The sequence below is a fragment of the Perca flavescens genome, chromosome 15 (assembly GCF_004354835.1).
Source record: "Perca flavescens isolate YP-PL-M2 chromosome 15, PFLA_1.0, whole genome shotgun sequence".
In the NCBI taxonomy this organism is placed as follows: Eukaryota; Metazoa; Chordata; class Actinopteri; order Perciformes; family Percidae; genus Perca; species Perca flavescens.
In genome coordinates this window covers 31,411,988-31,431,987 of record NC_041345.1, presented here as the reverse complement: position 1 = coordinate 31,431,987, position 20,000 = coordinate 31,411,988, and the positions used below count along the sequence as shown (strand labels likewise).

At 43.7% G+C, this 20,000-nt stretch overlaps 2 protein-coding genes across 4 annotated transcripts in view; both read right to left on the bottom strand.

Annotated features, from left to right (window-relative positions):
• The window catches only part of LOC114569186 (CASK interacting protein 2), a 77,167-nt gene extending 60,477 nt beyond the window's left edge, over nucleotides 1–16,690 (bottom strand). For all 3 annotated transcript variants that reach the window (XM_028598973.1, XM_028598974.1, XM_028598976.1), the window contains exons 1-2: nucleotides 16,347–16,690; nucleotides 7,853–8,147 (exon numbers count right to left, since the gene is read on the bottom strand). In XM_028598973.1, coding sequence (XP_028454774.1) covers nucleotides 7,853–7,946 — 94 coding nt within the window. In that variant the 5' untranslated portion in view covers nucleotides 7,947–8,147; nucleotides 16,347–16,690. The remainder of the gene's footprint in view (nucleotides 1–7,852; nucleotides 8,148–16,346) is intronic.
• Nucleotides 16,691–19,238: 2,548 nt separating this feature from the next.
• st6galnac2 (ST6 (alpha-N-acetyl-neuraminyl-2,3-beta-galactosyl-1,3)-N-acetylgalactosaminide alpha-2,6-sialyltransferase 2) overlaps nucleotides 19,239–20,000 on the bottom strand; it is a 13,394-nt gene continuing 12,632 nt past the window's right edge. Inside the window, exon 8 of the mRNA XM_028600476.1 lies at nucleotides 19,239–19,421. Within this exon, the coding sequence (XP_028456277.1) occupies nucleotides 19,239–19,421 (183 nt within the window). The remainder of the gene's footprint in view (nucleotides 19,422–20,000) is intronic.

Here is a 20,000-nt window from a genome sequence, read left to right as displayed (position 1 = left end):
GGACCCCACGAATATAGTAAAACGGGTACACACACACACACACACACACACACACACACACACACACCCTCCCTCCCTCCCTCCCTCCCTCCCTTCCTGAGAGTCCCTGTTAATTTGCCTACTCCTTACCACATCGTCATCTACTCTCTCTTCCATCTTTTCCTCACTCGCTCCCATGGCCCTGTCATGGTTACTCTCCTCATCTTCATCCCTTTCTTTCTGCTTCTCTGTATAGCCAGCCACCTCTCCTCCTCCTCGGCTTCAGGTAATGCAGATGTTGAAGCAGCTACTACATCCCCAAACATGTCCGAAGTTTTGGCACATTTTGAGGAATCCGCCTCTAGATTCTTAATCTTTTTCTCCCGTAATTTCTCTGCACCTCCTTTACACGTTGCTGGTCGTTTGTCCATTTTAACGTGGATGCTAAACTTCCAGCATAACTATTACAGCTCGTGTGTCAGGGCCAGGAGGCGTGGCCATAGTGGGATTCGTAAATTTGCGGCCCGGAATGGGGAAGGGGGTTCCTGGATTTGATTGGACAGGCCAGTGCCAGTAAAGAAAATTAACCAATGGGCCGCTGTGAGTTCTTTATGTGCCGGCTCGGCCCAAAAATAAAAAAGGCCTATTTATATCGCCCATTCGGCCCAAAAGTTTGTCGGCCCACCGGGAAAATGCCCGGTATGCCAGATGGCCAGTCCAGCCCTGGCGTCCAGGCACTTACAGGGTGCAAAGTTAACTTGAGTCAGATAGCTAGTGAATGTTTCTATTTTACCAGCCACTATGTGCATATTTTACCAACATTTGGCTGGTAGGTGGCGCCAATTTTGAACCCTGCACTTAGACATCGATGCATGGGAAAATAGGGTCCAAGTTGGAGAAAAAAAAAAACGAAATTTCCCTTGAAAGGCTCGCTGGGAAAGAGCAGTGAGTGTGTGCTGGCAGCGCTGGCCTCTCTCTCTTTGTCACTGGTGGAGAGGACCTGAGGAAACAGTGTGGAGTCCCATTCCAGCCTGAGAAAAAAGGGGGTCCACACATACCACCGCCGTGACATCATCGCCTTCATTCTCCCCTCTGCTGCCGCTCCGACAATGGCTGGCACACACACACACACACACACACACACACACACACACACACACACACACACACACACACACACACACACACACACACACACACACACACACAGTAAAGGTGTAGGAATAAGCAGAGCTGCGCTCTAACGTACTTCAACAAGTTCTGTGGAAATAAACTCCTTTTTTTAGCATCTTACCGCAACTGTAACCTAAATGAAAGCTCTGTGAATTCCTGTCATGCTCCGTGGTGAGAACTGGTCTCCATACACAGACACACACAACTTATAATACGGACTCCGGAAGGGCCCAGAACCAGAGTTTGTAAAGAAAAACACAGGAGAGGATTCTGGGTAATAATGCTGCTGGTTAACAGGCTGAAATGAAGGAAACTAAAAGACTTCTCTCAGATCTGTGGATAAAGACAGACAGACAGACAGACAGACAGACAGACAGACAGACAGACAGACAGACAGACAGACAGACAGACAGACAGACAGACAGACAGAGTGTAGAACCTCCGTTATAGAGCCAGAGAAAAACACCGAGAGAGCTGCATGCACAATACACAACATCTACACAACACCTGAACCTCCAACATCTACATAACGAACACCTGCACAATAATAAATCTAAAACACCTGCAGCCAACACCTTACTCAACACCTGCTGCACAACCTAAACACAATACACAACATCTACACAACACCTGCACAATACACAACATCTACACAACAGAACACCTGCACAATACACAACATCTACACAACACCTGCACAATACACAACACCTGCACAATACACAACACCTGCACAATACACAACATCTACAGATGTACATCTTTACAGAAAAGTCCACCTGGTGGGTTTGGTGCACAATACACAAACATCTTACACAAAAAGGTCACCTGAAGGATCCTTTCCATGATACACACACACCTGTACAGTACCGACCCTGCATACACCCAACACACAACACAACATCTACACACCATCGGCTGAAAGACACACAGAGAGGTTTTACCTACACTGTCCCTGGAATCACTGTCCCTGGAATCTGTGACGTCCCTCCTCCACATGTCCTCAGAGTACAGGCAGGAAGGAAGTACTCCGAACACCCATACAATACACAACACCTTGGTGCTTTAACAAAATATCTTCACAATGAGATTTAAGATATGTAATCTTCATACATAATGTCTTGGTAAAAAATACAACCAGGGCATCTTTACTGTAGTCCATCCATCCATCCAGACATCCGGTGTCGGGTCGACCCCTTTCCCGAAACATTAACCAGCTCCGACTGGGGATCCCGTTCCCAGGCCAGGTTGGAGATATAATCCCTCCACCTAGTCCTGGGTCTTCCCGATTTTCCCAGCTGGGCCTAACACCTCCCTAGGTCGCACCATCCTTACCAGATGCCGAAACCAACTGGCTCCTCATTTTCACGCATTCTCACCCTAAAATACACTTCACTCAAAGTCGACAGAAACAAAATAAAACTATGAAAAGCCGTTTTAGATTGAATGCAATACCACCCCCCAGTTCTCCCACCAATCTCCCGCTCCATTGTCCCTCACTTTCACCAAGCCCTCCTGGAACTCTATTTGTGGTTTCCTGCTGAAACACATAGTTTACAGATGTACATCTTTACACGCTAAAAGTCCTGATTATTTAAATGGAGTCTGGTGGGTTTGGTGCTAGCAACTTCAGAGCTGTGTCTGGTTAAACAGAAAGGTCTTAAAGAGGTTTTTAAAAAGGTCTACCTCTGAAGGGATCCTTTCCATGATGTTGTCAGACACACCTGATAATCGGGCGGAGTGGGGGTCCCTATGGGGCCCCTGCATGGTCCCAACAGCACTGCACCCCTCCCCACCCGACTGTTCACAGCACCTGAAAAGAGTCCGACTTACTACCGAACCCTCCTCCCGGGGGACCGGTTTCCAAAACACACACCCCAGGCTTGCTTTGTTTGAGCCTGGAGCCTTCCTGTCTGTTTGGACCCATTAAACATTTCACACTCCAACAGGCCGAAAAGTTTCAACAGACAAACCTCCACACCATTTCGGCATCAATCCCGGGGCTTTGAAAGACACACAGAGACTTCCGTTTTAACACTGTCCCTGGAATCTGTGGAGGACTGCAAAGTCCCTTCCTCCACATGTCCTCAGTTGAGGTCAACAGTGTCCCACAGGCAGGAAGGAAACTTCTCCCACACCCGCTGCTTTGCCTCTTTCACGGCAGAGGCTGCAGCCCGCCGACCCCTGCAACTGCCTTTACTGCAGTAACTGTACTAATGCCACACTAGGGCTGGTGTTCGATTATGGAGAAAACCCTAGACCACAGCTATCAGCTTCAGAATATTCTTGTCCTAATACCCCCAGCCTCCATGCACGAAAAGCTCGATATTGTTGGACAGGGGCCTCCTCCATATTATAGGGTTGACAATTGTCCAGAGCTTTAACAAAATATCTTCAGCTCTGCCCCTCTCTGAGATTTAAGATATGTAATCTTCAGATAATGTGGACATAATGTCTTGGTAAAAAATAATAGAACAGCTAGAGTACTTTGGTAACACAGAAAATGACATCACTTTACTGTAGTGCATTGTTTTGAACCCCCAGGAACAATGGACAGGACTCAGTCAAGGTCTCAAGAAGGCCATTTCCGAACTCCTGTTTGGTGCATATGCACAAACAACAGTCATTTTCCCCCAAAATCTAACTGGGGTATCCATCTAGGGACTTGTCCCCACACCCGCCCGGCGCCTGTCCGGAGAAGAAAAGAGTCCAACCCCTATCCAGGAGTATGGTTCCAGAACCAAGACTGTGCGTGAGGTAAGCCCCACCAGATCTAACCGGTACCTCCCGCATTCCGGCTCCTTCCCCACAGAGAGGGCGTTCCCACGTCCCCAGAGCCAGCGTCTGCTGCCCGGGTCTGGTCCGTCGAGGCCCCTGATTCACTATTGCCCCGACCCCAACGGTTCCTCCACAGGCACTGTAGTGCATTGTTTAAAACAGGAAAAAGTAATAAATTACTCCAAAATCTAAAGCGATATCTAGTCTCATGTCACAATTAAATATCGTCCCAGCCCTATACCACACTGTAATAAATACTCTGTTACAAGTTAAAGTCCTGCAGTGATAATGTCACTTTTGGGGCGCTTTTGCGGCACTGTGTGCACACACACACACATAAACACAGACACAGACAGACAGACAGACAGACAGACAGAGCTCTCTGATAAAGGAAGTATTTGTGATGTAAAATAAAAGCATTTAGAGCGGGATGACTATCAGACTTTGAACTGAAACTCATGAATAAAAACATGAGACAGACGGCCGGCTCACCATCACACACAGCAATCCACAGCCAGCGCCGGAATGTAACTGAGTACATGTACTCCAGTACTGTACTTCAGTACCAGATGTTGAGGTATTTGTACTTTACTTGAGTCTTTTCTTTTCAGGCCACTTTCTACTTCTACTGCGCTACATTTCAGAGAGAAATACATTCATCTGTTCCAGCTTTAGTTACTAGTTACTTTAGTTACTCCGCTACATTCATCTGTTACAGCTTTAGTTACTAGTTACTTTAGTTACTCCGCTACATTCATCTGTTACAGCTTTAGTTACTAGTTACTTTAGTTACTCCGCTACATTCATCTGTTACAGCTTTAGTTACTTGTTACTTTAGTTACTCCACTACATTCATCTGTTACAGCTTTAGTTACTAGTTACTTTACTAGTTAAGATTCTTTCCTGCTCGGGGACTTCCTGCAGATGGACCCCCGCTTATTGTTCTTCATCTCAACACACCCCACCCATCACCTGACACACTACAACCGGAGCCACACACACACACACACACACACACACACACACACACACACACACACACACACACACACACACACACACACACACACACACACACACACACACACACACACACACACACACACACACACACACACACACCCCTTGCCTGCAAATTTTGGGGCCATTTCCTGTGATTATCAGAGGACATGTGTGACCCAAACTGTCCTCCTGACATCTGCCGCTTCATGATCTGCTATCACCCAAATCACAAGGAGGTCCCAGATGGTGCTCCGCCAGGATTAACAGGAATTAGAGATTTAGGGAGGGGGAGGTGTTTACAGGCGGCACACTGTTACTGTACTGCTACATTACATTACATCTAACTCACTTAACTTCTGAGGCATTCTTCCACAAGTTAACCACGTGTGTGTGTGTGTGTGTGTGTGTGTGTGTGTGTGTGTGTGTGTGTGTGATGTTTCTGTTACACTTCACTTAGTCCCATGAACTCTTTTAGTGGGTGCAGAAAAAAATCTAATCCGTCTACAGGGAAGCTTGAACACAATTTACACCCACACACATACACACAGAGAGACAGAGACACACACACACACACACACTCGTGGGGACCAGCATTTTGGTCCCCACGAGGCTGTGCAGACCCCACAAGTATACTGTAGTCCCCGGTTTTTGGACCCCACGAATATAGTAAAACGGGTACACACTCACAGACAGACACACAAACACACAGACAGACAGAGACACAGAGACACACACACACACACACACACACACACACACACACACACACACAAAGACACATACAGACACACCCACAGACAGACAGACACACCCACACCTACCCACCCACCCACCATCGGTGTGGTTCAGGGCTCGAGAGTGCGACCAATTTTGTCGCAAACGCGACCAAAATGTGTAAGGGTGCGACTAAGATGTTTCCTAGGTCACACCGGTGCACCTAACGTCCTCGCTTCCGCTGCCTCTCCACTAACGAAGTGATGTCGTTTATATCGATATGGTTTAATGTTGCGTTACATGACCATTCCTTCTGGAAAGCCGTGCCTGTGTTTGGATCTCTCCTCCGCGCAGCCCCCCCATTCACTCACACACGGCAACATGGAGAGACACAGCGCCGCCGGTCCAAACTCCCGACATTTGTCTACAGTTTTAATTGTTATTAACACAGCTGTATATTGTTAAGTATGAGAGGGAAACCTGTATTGGTACCAGTGTTTCCGCTGGTAACTCTCTGTTACTGCGGCCGCCATGGTGAAAAACACATTAGAAGTTATTAAATGCAACTAACTTCAGTTGGTTGAGTAATAGTGTGTAAGACGGAGCCTGCTGGATCATAGATCATAAAAATGCAGCGCAGTGACGATACAGACGTTTCATAGCCGACACAAGACGGGTGTAACGCCGCTAATGAGTCAGCCGTCACTCTCTGAGTAGCGTATGCTTCAGTCCATCGCACTCCCCCTGTATTTCGGTCGTTCTTTGTTTTTCTTTCTGCCTTTATTTTGATAGGAAAGCTGAAGACATGAAAGGGGGGAGAGAGGGGGAGGGGGGATGACATGTAGGAAAGGGCAGCAGGTCGGAGTCAAACCTCTATATTTACCAACTGAGCTATCCCGGCGTCCTCTTTCTCTTTTAATCAGTCTGTTATTGTTGATGAAAGCTTATGAAGGAGCTTTCTCAGATATATATATATTTTTTTTTATATATCCTAGGCTATTTATTTTAGATAACTTTCATTTACATGTGTTGCAGCTATATATTTTCAAACTGGTAAAGGAAACCCTGTCTTTGCATTTTATTTTAATCACAATCTGTTTTAATAAAAGAGCTTGTGAAAAGTGGCTTTGATTTAAAACTGAACATTTAGCCCACTTTGTAAAAAAATACAGAGCTATATATTGCCATTCAGCGTTACGGCGATGCGAGGAAAAATTTGGTTACACCTAAATTTTGTGCTGGTGCACCTAAATAAAAAAAGTTAGGCGCACCAGTGCAACCAAGGCAAAAAGTTAGTGTGGAGCCCTGTGGTTATAATATCCATAAATTGCCCAACCCTGCAATGAAAACAATCGGTAGCTGTGACTAATCTTCATCATCATCATCATCATCATCATCATCATCATCAGATCAGATGAGACGGAGACTACCGGGTGTGACACCCGTGATTCAACACCTCCACACAGTTTAAATTCAGTGGTTCAGTTTGAGCACCGAGAACCTGCTAGACTTTGGTTAGACTTGTGTGTTGCTGAGGAACACCTGCAGCAGGCTGCCCTGTAGTCTGTAGTCTGGATCAGGACAAGGCCTTCCTTTCTCCGTGTGTTACCGTTCACTCCCTCCTCTTCAGCAAACAACAACAACAACCTCCCAGCTAGCGAGCTACACGCTGAAAATGTCAAGTTTAGAAGACGTGAACGGTGCAACAAGACAGGCCTGCTTGGTTCTTACAGGGCACGGTTGGACAGATTTACATTAGATTAACACAAAGAGAGTTGTGATCAACAATCACCAATCATGTGGAAATAATGATGGTTGGTAAACACACACACACACACACACACACACACACACACACACACACACACACACACACACACACACACACACACACACACACACACACACACACACACACACACACACACACACACACACAATTTAGCAGAGCCACCGTTGCTGCGTCCGGAGCTTAGCTCCGCCCAAGACAATTGTGATTGGTTTAAAGAAATGTAAACAATCCAGTTCTTGTCTCCTATCCCAGAATGCATCTGTATATTATGCAAATGTATTCAATCCAGAGAGAAATAAACCGACGAGAACATATGAACATATGTATATATGAACCACATGTGAACCATCTCAGCAGTCGACAGGTTATCAGCCAGATTTTCAGAATAAAAGCCCGTTGTTTTAGAGTCCTTACTGTTCCTGTTGGCTTTGAGTTTGGACAGCAGCTTCTGAGTGGATGGCAGGTCTCCGCTCTTCACCGCCTGCAGCAGATCCTGCTCCTTCCCCATGCTCCCCCTCGCTGCCTGCCGCCCCCGCCTCCTCCTCCTCCTCCTCGCGTTTGAACCAGCTTTATTTAAAATCTGGAGACATGGAGACCTGCCTCAGGTGAGACACTTCCTGTCTCCGACGCTCAGCGGACGGCTCCAAACGCAGCGGCTTCAAAATAAAATCCTCCGTGTGATGTTATTTCCTGCAGAGGTATGGAGAGACTGAAAAGAAAATGAGAAAAAAAACAGATCAGTTCACCCCCCAGAGAGTGAAACCTAAAAGCACAGCAGCTCCTGAAGGTGTCAGAGAGGAAAGACACAACTTATTTAGACCAGTTACCGGGATGAAATGAGACTTTTCCTCCCCAAAACGGCCCCATAAGTCGTTTCTGAACCAAATTGGGTCAAAAAATGACAAAAAAAAAGTCCCTAAAAAAGCCACAAAAAAGTCGAAAAAAAGTCCCCAAAACAAGCGTCAAAAAAGTCCCTAAAAAGCGAAAATAAAGTCAAAAAAGGTTTTGGTGCCTAAATCTAACCAAACTGGGAGCGTTTCTCAACATTAACCACGTGTTGAAAACCGCCCCCGTTACCTTCTCTGGTTTAGATAGGAGCCGTACGGTTTGGAGGATCAACAGGAGCCTAAACATGATGAAGGCTTTGAGTTCAGCAGCATCTTATCGGCCCCAAATCCAGTCCTGAATCCACTTATCAGACCCTGATCCTTTCTAATTCCTCACTGAATCTAATCAGGATGAAAGAGGAACTTCAGTTTTCAACCTGGACACTATGTCCACACATCGCCTTTTTTTTCCCAAGACGATTTGGTCTTTTTTTTGGACGTTTTTGTAGCTTTTTTCCAACTTTGTTTTTGTCACCGTTTTTTATAAGATTAATTGTTGGCATTTTAGGCCTTTATTATATGGGACAGTTGAAAATGTGAAGGATAGGGGGAATGACATGCAGCAAAGGGCCGCCGGTCGGAGTCGAACCTGCGGCCGCTGCGACAGGGACTCTGCCTTTGTACATGGGGCGCACTCTCTACCAGGTGAGCTATCAAGGCGCCCTTTTCTAAAGTTTTTGTTGCCGTTTTTGATTAAATAAATATTCATTCATAACTAATTCCTTGTTGGAACTCCCTATATGTTATGTTTAAGCTTCCAAGGAGCCCAATCGTGGCCATTGAAGTCAACGCCTGATGTTCCACCTGTTGTCCTCCCTTTTTTTGGGGGGTTTCTTTCAACCAAATTGTCAAAAAAAAGAAGGTGGATGGTTCCATACGACGCCCTTCCCAATAAAATGTTAGTTCACTACTTTCATTGAATTTGGGTGTTTAAAGGTGCTCTAAGTTGACGTTCAAAGTATTTTCAAACAAAACAAAGACTAGCTCGCTCCTCCCTCCTCCTCATCCTCATCCTGTTCCCTCCCTTCTGTGCTTCAGCGCACTATAAAGCCTGACAGACAATAGCGAACCGACTGAATGCATATGAATTAAAAAAAAAAAAAACTACTTACTAGTCACTCCACATTTTTACAAAGTTGTACATTCTGTTTTAATTGCTTTAATATGCTTGCTTTATGTGTTGGTTTGATTGCTGTATCTGTTTTTATGTGCTAAATGTGCTGGTTTTACTGTAAAGTGTCTTTTAGCCTACCATGTAAAGCACTATATAAATTAAATGTTTTATTATTTAGCCTACTTTGCCATAAAAGTGTAACCTGACTCCGCCAGATGGATTGCTTCGCATTTGCTCGGCATATCCATCTGGGAACTTTCCGTTGGAGAACTTTTGGGAAGGGGCGGAATACTGGTTAGCTGATTGGATGAACCATCTGTTTATCACCTATGTTGGTGATAGACGGGCCAAATCAACCAATCAGATCCACGAAGTGTATGAAAATACAACAACAAGCCCGCCCCTGCTGCTGCAGGCAAAGCATAGCTCGTTAGCTCAGCATGCAAGCAACATGTCGGTAAAGGAGATTTGCCGTTTGTGTAACGAGAATTTAGGAATAAAAGGAACCATTTCAGGTTCCCAGACCATATTCCAAAAGAAGGATCTAAGAGAAAAAAAGCATTAGCAAGCGGCTAACAGAATTAGGGCTACCGCTGACTGAAAATACTGGTTAGCTGATTGGATAAACCATCTGTCTATCACCACCAACCCACCTCAAAACAAACGCTGATTGGCCCGGTCGTTTGGCTAACGGCTCCAAATTTTCTCTGCCTCAAGATGCCAGACTGATCTGAGAGTGGAAAACTGGAGCTCGCCAGATCAGGACGATCTCACGAGGCTAATAAAAGTGAGCTGAGGGAATTAATGTTCCTCGGGAAATTTACCCTAAGGACTAGGCTTAATTTCAAACCCTTATTCATAATGCGAGAATATGTTTTACAACCATATGCACAAATATCTATAAGCTATGTCTAATTCTAAATATCTTTCTACAATTAATGTTCATACAGAACAAGCATAAAACTAGAAAAATAAGTAAGTGACTTCAATACACACTGTAAGGCCGGTTACACACTGCACGTGTTGCGCGAGTGTGGCGTTTCTGTTGCGTCTCAGCTGCATGTATTTTTCTGTGTCCTACACACCAGAAGCGTGTCTGACGCGGCGCTGCTCCTGCTGCTACATACAGGGGGGCTGATCTCGGGACATAGTGCAGACAGATTCAAACTCTAAAAAATGGGTAAGTGGGCTGTCTGTTTATAACAACTTTGTGTAGCTGTAAAGAGCCTATATAGCCTATCTGATGTTGGACCGTCACCCAGAACACACACTACGTTGTTATCTTAGCCTATCCTACCATTTATATAGAGCCTACTGATCTGATTAAAGCAAGACAACGTCGGCAGTATTGACTGCAAAATATGTTACAGAATATTTCGTTCTGTATGACAGGTGCAATATTTGAAAATATTTCGTCTGAAATTTTGTATTGCATTTATATCTACATTGATGTCAAAACCTAGACTTTCAAACATCAAGATGTCATTTATTAATATGCATTCGTGTCTAAATGACATTTTAACATATTTTCCTATTCTATTTAGCCTGGAAACGCTTCAAACACGCTCTGTCTCGCGTGAAAAATAGGCGTCGGTTCTATTTCTAGCAGGCACGCGTCTCACGCCGGCAGTGTGTAAGCTCTAACCTGTTACCATGGGAGCTGAAATATAAACGGACATGCCATGCGGCTGACACGCTCGTGCGACGCGTGCGGTGTGTATCATATTAAGCATATCTGTAAAACAATGTAACCTGTTATTATTCATGTTTTTTTATTCTCACTCCCAAGCTCGAAAATGACAAACCGAAATAAAATGATTAAGAAGCTTTGAACACATTCCCACTCCCATCTCATAAAATACGGACGTTTGGTTTGGTTTGGTTATTGACGCTAAAAGTCTCCACCGCTGCACGGTGTGGGATGATTCAGAAGACAACAGAATAACTTAAACGTTAAACACGTTTATTTCGGATCAGAGCGGCAGCTGGTTTAACACATAGGACTCTTAATTAATCTTAGCCTGTTAGCTTGCTCTGGAGCAGGCTAGCTGCAAAGAATAAATCTCCATGGTTACTTGGCTAGGTTTAATTCAACCTGCTTTTGTGCAACCAAGTCAAAGCTAAATTCATCCAGGATAACTTTAATATCCCGGCTTAATCCCTTATCCTGGTTTTGCAACAGGCCCCACTTTGTTTTTGCTGGCGTGTGTGGACCCTGGGCTGTCTACAGAGACCACATTTTTTTACAGTGTGTTCAGAGGACAGGCAGCTTGCAGATAGTGAGGAGATGTTTTTTACAGTGTGTTCAGGGGACAGGCAGCTTGCAGATAGTGAGGAGATGTTTTTTTACAGTGTGTTCAGGGGACAGGCAGCTAGCAGATAGTGAGGAGATGTTTTTTTACAGTGTGTTCAGGGGACAGGCAGATAGTGAGGAGATGTTTTTTACAGTGTGTTCATGGGACAGGCAGCTAGCAGATTGTGAGGAGATGTTTTTTTTTTTTTTTTACAGTGTGTTCAGGGGACAGGCAGATTGTGAGGAGATGTTTTTTTTTTTTACAGTGTGTTCAGGGGACAGGCAGATTGTGAGGAGATGTTTTTTTTTTTTTTACAGTGTGGTCATGGGACAGGCAGCTAGCAGATTGTGAGGAGATGTTTTTTTTTTTTTTTTTTTTACAGTGTGTTCAGGGGACAGGCAGCTAGCAGATAGTGAGGAGATGCTTTTTTTACAGTGTGTTCAGGGGACAGGCAGCTAGCAGATGTGACAAAAAATGCTGTAGCCTAAAAAAATGCGTGACATCGCTTAGAGCACCTATAATTCAATTGTATACAATTTGAGAATTTGTAAATTTCTTGAGTTTTCTCCGGCCAAATAATTGCCAGTCCAATCAGTGAACAGAGGGAGTGGCTGAGAACGGTAACGTTGAGGACATGCACTAGAAAGATGCGAGCGACGCCATTCAGTCCGTTGTGGCAACGCTGCCGAATATCCAGAAGTTAGCCTAAATCCCGAGCGAGACCAATCTCTGCTGAGTTGTGTTGGGGGCCATGATGTAGTGGCCCTCCTCCCCAGGGGTTTGTGGAACAGTTTGATTTTCCAGCTCGCTCCGTTAGCGGTGAAGGAGTTGGCTAACGCTAGCGATGCTAATGCTAAATATAAGCAGATAGTTGTTGTCGGTCTCCCCTCTTGTTGCAACAAATGCCAATGACATGCGTCACGACCAGACGTTAACGATTGGTTATGGCAGATCCAGAGTGGCTCTGGGCAGATCCAATAGTTTTAAACTTCAACAGAGGACCCGCCTTCAAGGAAGTTAACACTTGTCAATGGAGAGTGGCCAGACTGGTAGGACCAGGCTACTGTGTGACAGCAAAATACCCCCAAAAAGTTTGATGGGGAGTGAAGTTTCCATCCAAATTTAGCGCACATTTTTTACCAAATTCCCAAGAAATGTTGAAATGAAAATGCGAATGGATGGCGACAAATATTTAGCATCAACTAGACCATTTCCTGATCTCAGATCAGTCTTATTACTCAGAGGGAAAAGAAGCTTTTACATCCGCTTTACTGAAAGAGTGTATTCACAGTCCAATCAGAACGGAGAACATCTCAACTATGTGGCTCAGATTGGTGCTGCATTTCCAGAAAGACAACTTCAGTTGAATCAAACTTCTATCATCCAAAAATTATTGTGATGATGAAAATCTAAAAGGATCATTTGCCACAGAAAGTGAGCGATGTGTGTTGGGATGCAACACAAACCTGTTTCTGGATAAACTCCGTTCCCTCTGAAGGCACGTTAGGGCGGCCGAGAAGGCAACCATGACCCAACTCATGACCCACAGAGACACACACACACACACACAGACAGAGACACACACAGAGAGACACACACACAGAGACATACACACACAAACACACAGAGAGAGAAAGAGAGACACTCAGACACAGAGACACACACACACACACACACACACACACACAGAGACACACACACACACACACACACACACACACACACACAGAGAGAGACACACAGAGAGAGAGAGAGAGAGAGAAACACACACACAGAGAGACAGAGACAGAGACAGACACACACACACACACACACACCCCTGTCTCCAACCCTTCACACACCAACAGATGACGGCCGATCCACTCGGTTTCCTCTGCTGTGTAAACACTGAAGCAGAGCCTCGTGTGCAGGTCGTCCCACCAAACTCCACTCAGGTAGTAGTTACCTTTTTTTAAACCAGAGGTCTAAACCCCTCAACACACACACACACACACACACACACACACAAGGGTTTCCCACCAAACTCCACTGGGTTCTTCCCATTGTAAAGCCGAGGAGAACACGGTGAGTGACGTGTGAGACCAGCTGACTCGGAGTGTGCTCCCTGTGTGGCTGACTGGTCGTGCTGTGCTGGGCCCTGCTGCTGCCCTCGGGGCTCTGGGATAGAATCCATCCACTCCAACAGCAGAGCAGCTCCTTAAAGTCTTCCGGCCCAGTGCCCAGACACAGCTCTCCCACAGCGGAGGAAGGAGCTGGCACAGCTCGGTCCCTGCTCCACTTTCTCTCCCATAACTGGCATCGCTGCTGACAGTCCTGATCTCTGCATGAGAACTCCGGGGGTGGAAATTAGGGCCGCACAATATATCCTTTAGTTGTCGTCATGGCGATATCAACTGGCGCAATACACACATCGCAAAAGGCTGCAACATATCTATATATATATTTATGCGTGAGTGAGTGAGTGTGCGCGCGCGTATGTGTGTGTGTGAGTGTTTAACGCTTTTTGACGTTTTGTCGAACTTTGACATTTTTTTTTTTATTTTCTTTACTTGTTGACTTTTCCCCAGACTTTTTTTTTTATGCAAAAGTTTTTAAAAAATAAGTTTTTTTCAACGTTTTATTTTTAGTTATTTTTTTGTATATAGGGGTAGTCAGTAAAAATTGACTTCAGGCAAGTAGAATTTGATATTTAAATAAAAAAGAAACTTTTTTCAATGCAAAATCAAATCAAAAATGTATAAAGCACTTTAAAAAGCAACCAACGTTACACAAGGTGCTGTACAGAACAAAGTAGAAATCATTTAAATCAAATACACAACAAAGCACTCAGCTGGGAAAGGCCAAGGAAAAAAGAATAAATATGAAGTGGGGATTTTCAAAATAAATGCGTTCTTAAAGATGACGATATGTATCAATAATATCGGGTCGTTGAGGTTTGAATATATAAACAGAGAGATGGTTTTCGTCGTCTTGTTTGTCTGCACTTTTAACGCTTTTTGCCCAAGTTTGACATGTTTTTTGTATTATCTTTACATTTTATAGACTTTTTTTCTCTGATTTTTTTTAAAAAAAGTCGTAAAAAGCGACAAAAATGTCCCTAAAAAGAGTTGCTAAAAGCGACAAAAAAGCAACAACAAAGTCGTAAAAAGCAACAAAAAAGTCAGATAAAAGCAAAAAAAACGTCACAAAAAGCAACAACAAATAAAAAAGTCTAAAAAAAGTCCCTAAACAAGTCGTAAAAAAAGACGCTAAAAGCAAATACAAAGTCGTAAAAAGCGACAAAAAAAGTCGGAAAAAAAGCGACAAAAAAGTCCCCAAACAAGTCGTAAAAAAGTTGCTAAAAACGAAAAACAAAACGACAAAAAAGTAGTAAAAAGTGACAAATAGTCAGGGGGAAAAAGCTAAAAAAATATCACAAAAAAAAGTCACAAAAAGCGGAAAAAAGTGGGGAAAAAAACAACAGACAACTGCGTTTTTTTAACACTTTTTGCCCAAGTTTGACATTTTTTTGTATTTTCTTTACATTTTATTGACCCCTGATTCTTTTTTTAAGGCAACGTTTAAATAAATAAAAAAAAAAACATACATAAAGCATAAAATAATCTATTTGTATAGGGCCAAAAGAAAATAATAAATAAAACAAAAAATAGCTTCCTGAAGTCTAAACTTGCTGACAGTAGCACGCTCTTTAATAATTAACGTTATTGGTTATCGGCAAATAAAACACTAATCTAACCTGCACGCCCGCTAATCGGCCATGCAGGCTGCTAATCGGCCGATCCCTACAGCCTAGTTGTTCATATGAACAGAGATCTGGTTTGCAGCCGATCCCAGAGTCGGTGTTCCTGGTTACAACTACTTTGATTACGTAACCAGCAGCAGCCACAGAGTCGCACAGGGCCCGGCCAGTAACAGAGCTGTCATTCCCATTTCTACCCGTCATGTCCCCCTTTTTGTCCTCCATCTCCCTCGGGCGTTTTGTCCTCTCTCTGCACTGCATTCATGACAAGAGGAACAATAATATACTCATAAATTCCCCCTTCGACACTGCGGGGGCACTCCAAGTCTCAGTGAAGTGGTCCACACGCACCACAGTGGACATTAATAAATCAGTTTATTGCTCCCAAACAAGACTCGCTTGACAGTTATTACTCTAAAATAAAGTTAGAGGGGTGAAGTCCACATGCTGCAGCCGTTTGGTGTGTTTACGCTGTATAATTAGCAACCAAGCCAAACGTTTTCATAGTACAAGTATCTATCTTGATTAGCATCAATATGTGCCCTTTTCTTTGATATAGAGACATTGCCAAGCCAGACGCAGTTAAAACGGTTACAAATTCTAGATTCCCGTGCTCATCAACCCTATAAAACACACACATAATATGTATTTCCAGACTTTGCATAAACTGCTCCAGTTTGTAACGCATGTGAAGGGAGTTCAGACCGAAGCGTTCTCCGTAGCGTACAAACGGGCAAATAGCGGCCGGAGTCTGGCATGTAAACAGACCCAGCGCCGACCTTTGCACCGAAGTTAGTTATCACACCTGTAAGGGCCGTTTTCTTGAATCCCAAAAAATTGTAAGAACAAAACAGGACTTTCACGTAAGACTTACCTTTCTTTTAGTGAAGTATAGCAGCATAAACTTTTCAACCCCCTTGAAACGTAGCGGACCACGGTGGCAGTTCGCAGGAAAACTCCGAAGAGCTGGCACAGCAACGTAACGTTATTCCTTGTGTTGATATTCCAGAAAAGTCGAGTTTTATATTCCAGTATGTTGGCTTTCAGCTGTAGCAGACTGTAGTTTAATCCCCCGACACAGAACTAACGTAACGATATACGTATGTTTAGGAGTTTAGTACTTTGTTCGACGCATTGCCAGTTGCCGTTCCTCCAGGTTTTCCCTCCTCTACGTGACTGCCACATTCCCTCCGCTGCTGTCTCCAGAATGTGCACACGGTGTCAAGTTACACAGAACGCCACACAGAACATCCGGCCGGGACTTTCACAATAAAACACGACCAATTGAAATGGATTTATTAAATTAAAGGGGTGATAGAATGCAAAACCGATTTTACCTTGTCGTAGTTTGATAATGACAGTTTAGTGGGTAAATAGGACATACATAGAACTTCTAAATCCCATTGACACCTCTTTCTTCTAAAAATCTCACAATTTGAAACTGCCTCTGAAAACAGGCGAATCTCAAAGAACCGCCGAGTCCTGACTTGGCTCTAGACTCTCTCTGTCAAAATTTACATAGGCTACACAACTGACCTGAGATCAGGTGGTCTTCTGAATCTAGGTCGCGCAGATCTCTGCTATTCCATTACAAAATTCAGTTCTGAAACTTTTTTATGCGAGAAATCAACTAGCTATATAAAGCTCAAATATGGGCAGTTTTACGAAAATGGATGGCTAATTGCAATGTGTGTCGGAGTTCAGCGGCTGGTGCTGCCTGGGTTGCTACATCGAACTACCAAACGCCGCTGCCCTGACAGAGCTCCAGGGCCTGCAGCTCGCTGTTCTCCCTCCCCTCTTCCTGCTAAATTCAAACTGTAAATATACTATTGTTATGCTGAAAGTGTAGCTAGCTAGCCACGATCTTTTCCCATTGTATTGAATGGGACACATAGCTAGGTAGCTGCTCCTCCTAACAAGACCCCTCACGTTCACAAAAACGCCTTAAATTGAAATCGGACACAACGGTTAGCTTTGTAAGACCTTGGGGTAGCTGTGATATAAGTGCCGTGATGAAATTCAAACTGTAAATATATTATAGTTATGTCGGCAGCCGCCCAGCTCCGCAGAGTGCAGTAATCCACAAAAGGTGACTTTGCCCTGGGTATGGAGCCCAGCAGGCTGCCGCTTTCTCGTCAGACTGTGTGGAGCTCCTAAAGTCCGACACGTCTTACCAAATTTGCAATTAGCCATACATTTTTCGTTAAACGGCCCATATTTGAGCTTTATATTGTTGATTTCTCGCATAAAAAAGTCTCAGAAGTGAATTTGGTAATGAAACATTACAGTGTCTGAAATATGAGACCTGTTGTCTCGTCTCTTATGTGTGTGTATGGGGATTCGCTCAACCAATCAGTGTGCAGCTCATCTAAATAGTCATGAGCATACCATATTTGGAAGAAAAGATCTTGTTAGAAATAGGGCCAAAACACAGGGATGCATAAGGGCCAATAAAATATCAACCAGGCCATCTTCAGCCCAACCAATGTTACATACCCCATTAGGAGACCATAAGGAACAGTGTGAAATACCCTATATAATCATTCTATCACCCCTTTAACACTATTTTCTTTTTTTCTTCTTGAATCAACCATGTGATGTGATAAATTACACAAAACACCACACATAACATCCGGCAGAGACTTTCAAAATAAAATATGACAAAGAGAAACGTTCTTATTAAATTAAGTTTATTTTCTTTCTTTTTTTCTTCTTGAATCAACCATGTGATAAATTACATAAAACAACACACATAACATCCGGCCGAGACTTTCAAAATAAAACAAGACAAAAGAAATATCTACTTATTACATTCAGTTTATATTCTGTCTTTCTTTCTTTTTGAATCAACCGTGTGATGTATTTTAATAATGTAGTGAATGTAAATTTGTTAGAAAAAAACAGTGAATCAACACAACATAAACTTCACTTAAATTTGAAGTCATTTTAAAAGCCAAAACAACTTAACTTTTATTTATTTATATAGCACCTTTAATTTGACAATTGCAGACCAAAAGTGCATCACATACACAAAATTAAAAAAAATCACAAAATTCACGAAAAAAATAAAAAATAGCTGACAAGAAAAAAAAGCAAAACTCAAATAAAAATATATTTAAAATTTTTTTTTTGAAAACCAACAGAATAAAAGGATCACCAGGGTTAAAAACTGATTTAAAAAAATAAAAATATGAAATATGACCAAGTTTCAGCCTCCATAATGTGAGGATTCGCTGCTTTTCTGCGTCATATTTTGGCATTAAACAAACAATCTGAATATTTCACATTAGGCTCTTTGTCTCTTTATCGTTGAATTTGCCATTCATTTCTGATGTTTTACACACAAAATAAACTATGTGACCCGGAAATGAAAACAGTTGCAAAGTTTTGGTTTCAGCTAGTTTACCTGAATGCTTTTATTTTGTGACAACAGCCCCAATTCTTTGTTTTCAGCATCTGAAATTGAACGATCTTTGTTAGTGTTGTTAGCCAGAGGTGGAGGAAGTCATCCCATCATTTACTGAAGTAAAAGTATTAATACCACAGGGTGCAAATATGCATTATAACAATATCTGAGGGCTGCTTCTTGTTGGTACAATTTACAGCAGAAGATCTCTGGGAATCTCTTCTATATCCGACATGAAATAAGATTGGAACTTAAAATGTCCCTAAACTGATTGACTGTGTCTGTCTGTCTGTCTGTCTGTGTGCGTATGTGCGTGTGTGTCTTTAAGCCTGTTGTAGAGGTCTTCTGAACGCCTGGCCTCTAGCTGCCACCCCCACCCCGTTGGTACAGCTGGATGACCCCCCGGCGGTGCAGCTCCTCCCACAGCCGGCTCTCCATCCGCAGGTCGTGGTTGGCGAAGAAGCGCAGCGGCCTGATGGCCGAGTCGTAGTAATGATCGGAGAAGGATGCAAAGTTCCTGGTGATGAAGCCGTAGGCAGACACCTGCAGGACGCAGTAGTCACACACTTTACTGCAGTACCAAAAATACTCGGGTACAAGTAAAACTCTGTTAGTAGGTCTGTCTGTGCGTGCGTGTGTGCGTTTGTGTGTGTGTGAGTGTGTATGTGTGCGTGTGTGCGAGTGTGAGCGTGTGTGTGTGTGTGTGTGTGCGCATGTGCATATGTGCGTGCGTGCATTTTTGTGAGTGTGTGCGCGTGTGTATGTGTGTGCTTGTGTGTATGTGCGAGTGTGTGTGTGTGTGCATGTGTGTGTGTATGTGTGTGTGTGTGTGTGTGTGTGAGTGTGTGTTTGCATATGTGTGTGTGTGTGTGTGTGTGTGTGTTCATGAGCATGTGCATGTGTGTGTGAGTGCATTTGTGTGAGTGTGTGCGTGCGAGTGCGTGTGTGTGCGTGAGCGTGTGCATGCAGATGTGTGTGTGTGTTTGCGCGTGTGTATACGTGCGTGCATTCATGTGAGTGTGAGTGCATTTGTGTGAGTGTGAGCGTGTGTGTGTGTGTGTGTGTGTGTGCGCATGTGCATATGTGCGTGCGTGCATTTTTGTGAGTGTGTGCGCGTGTGTA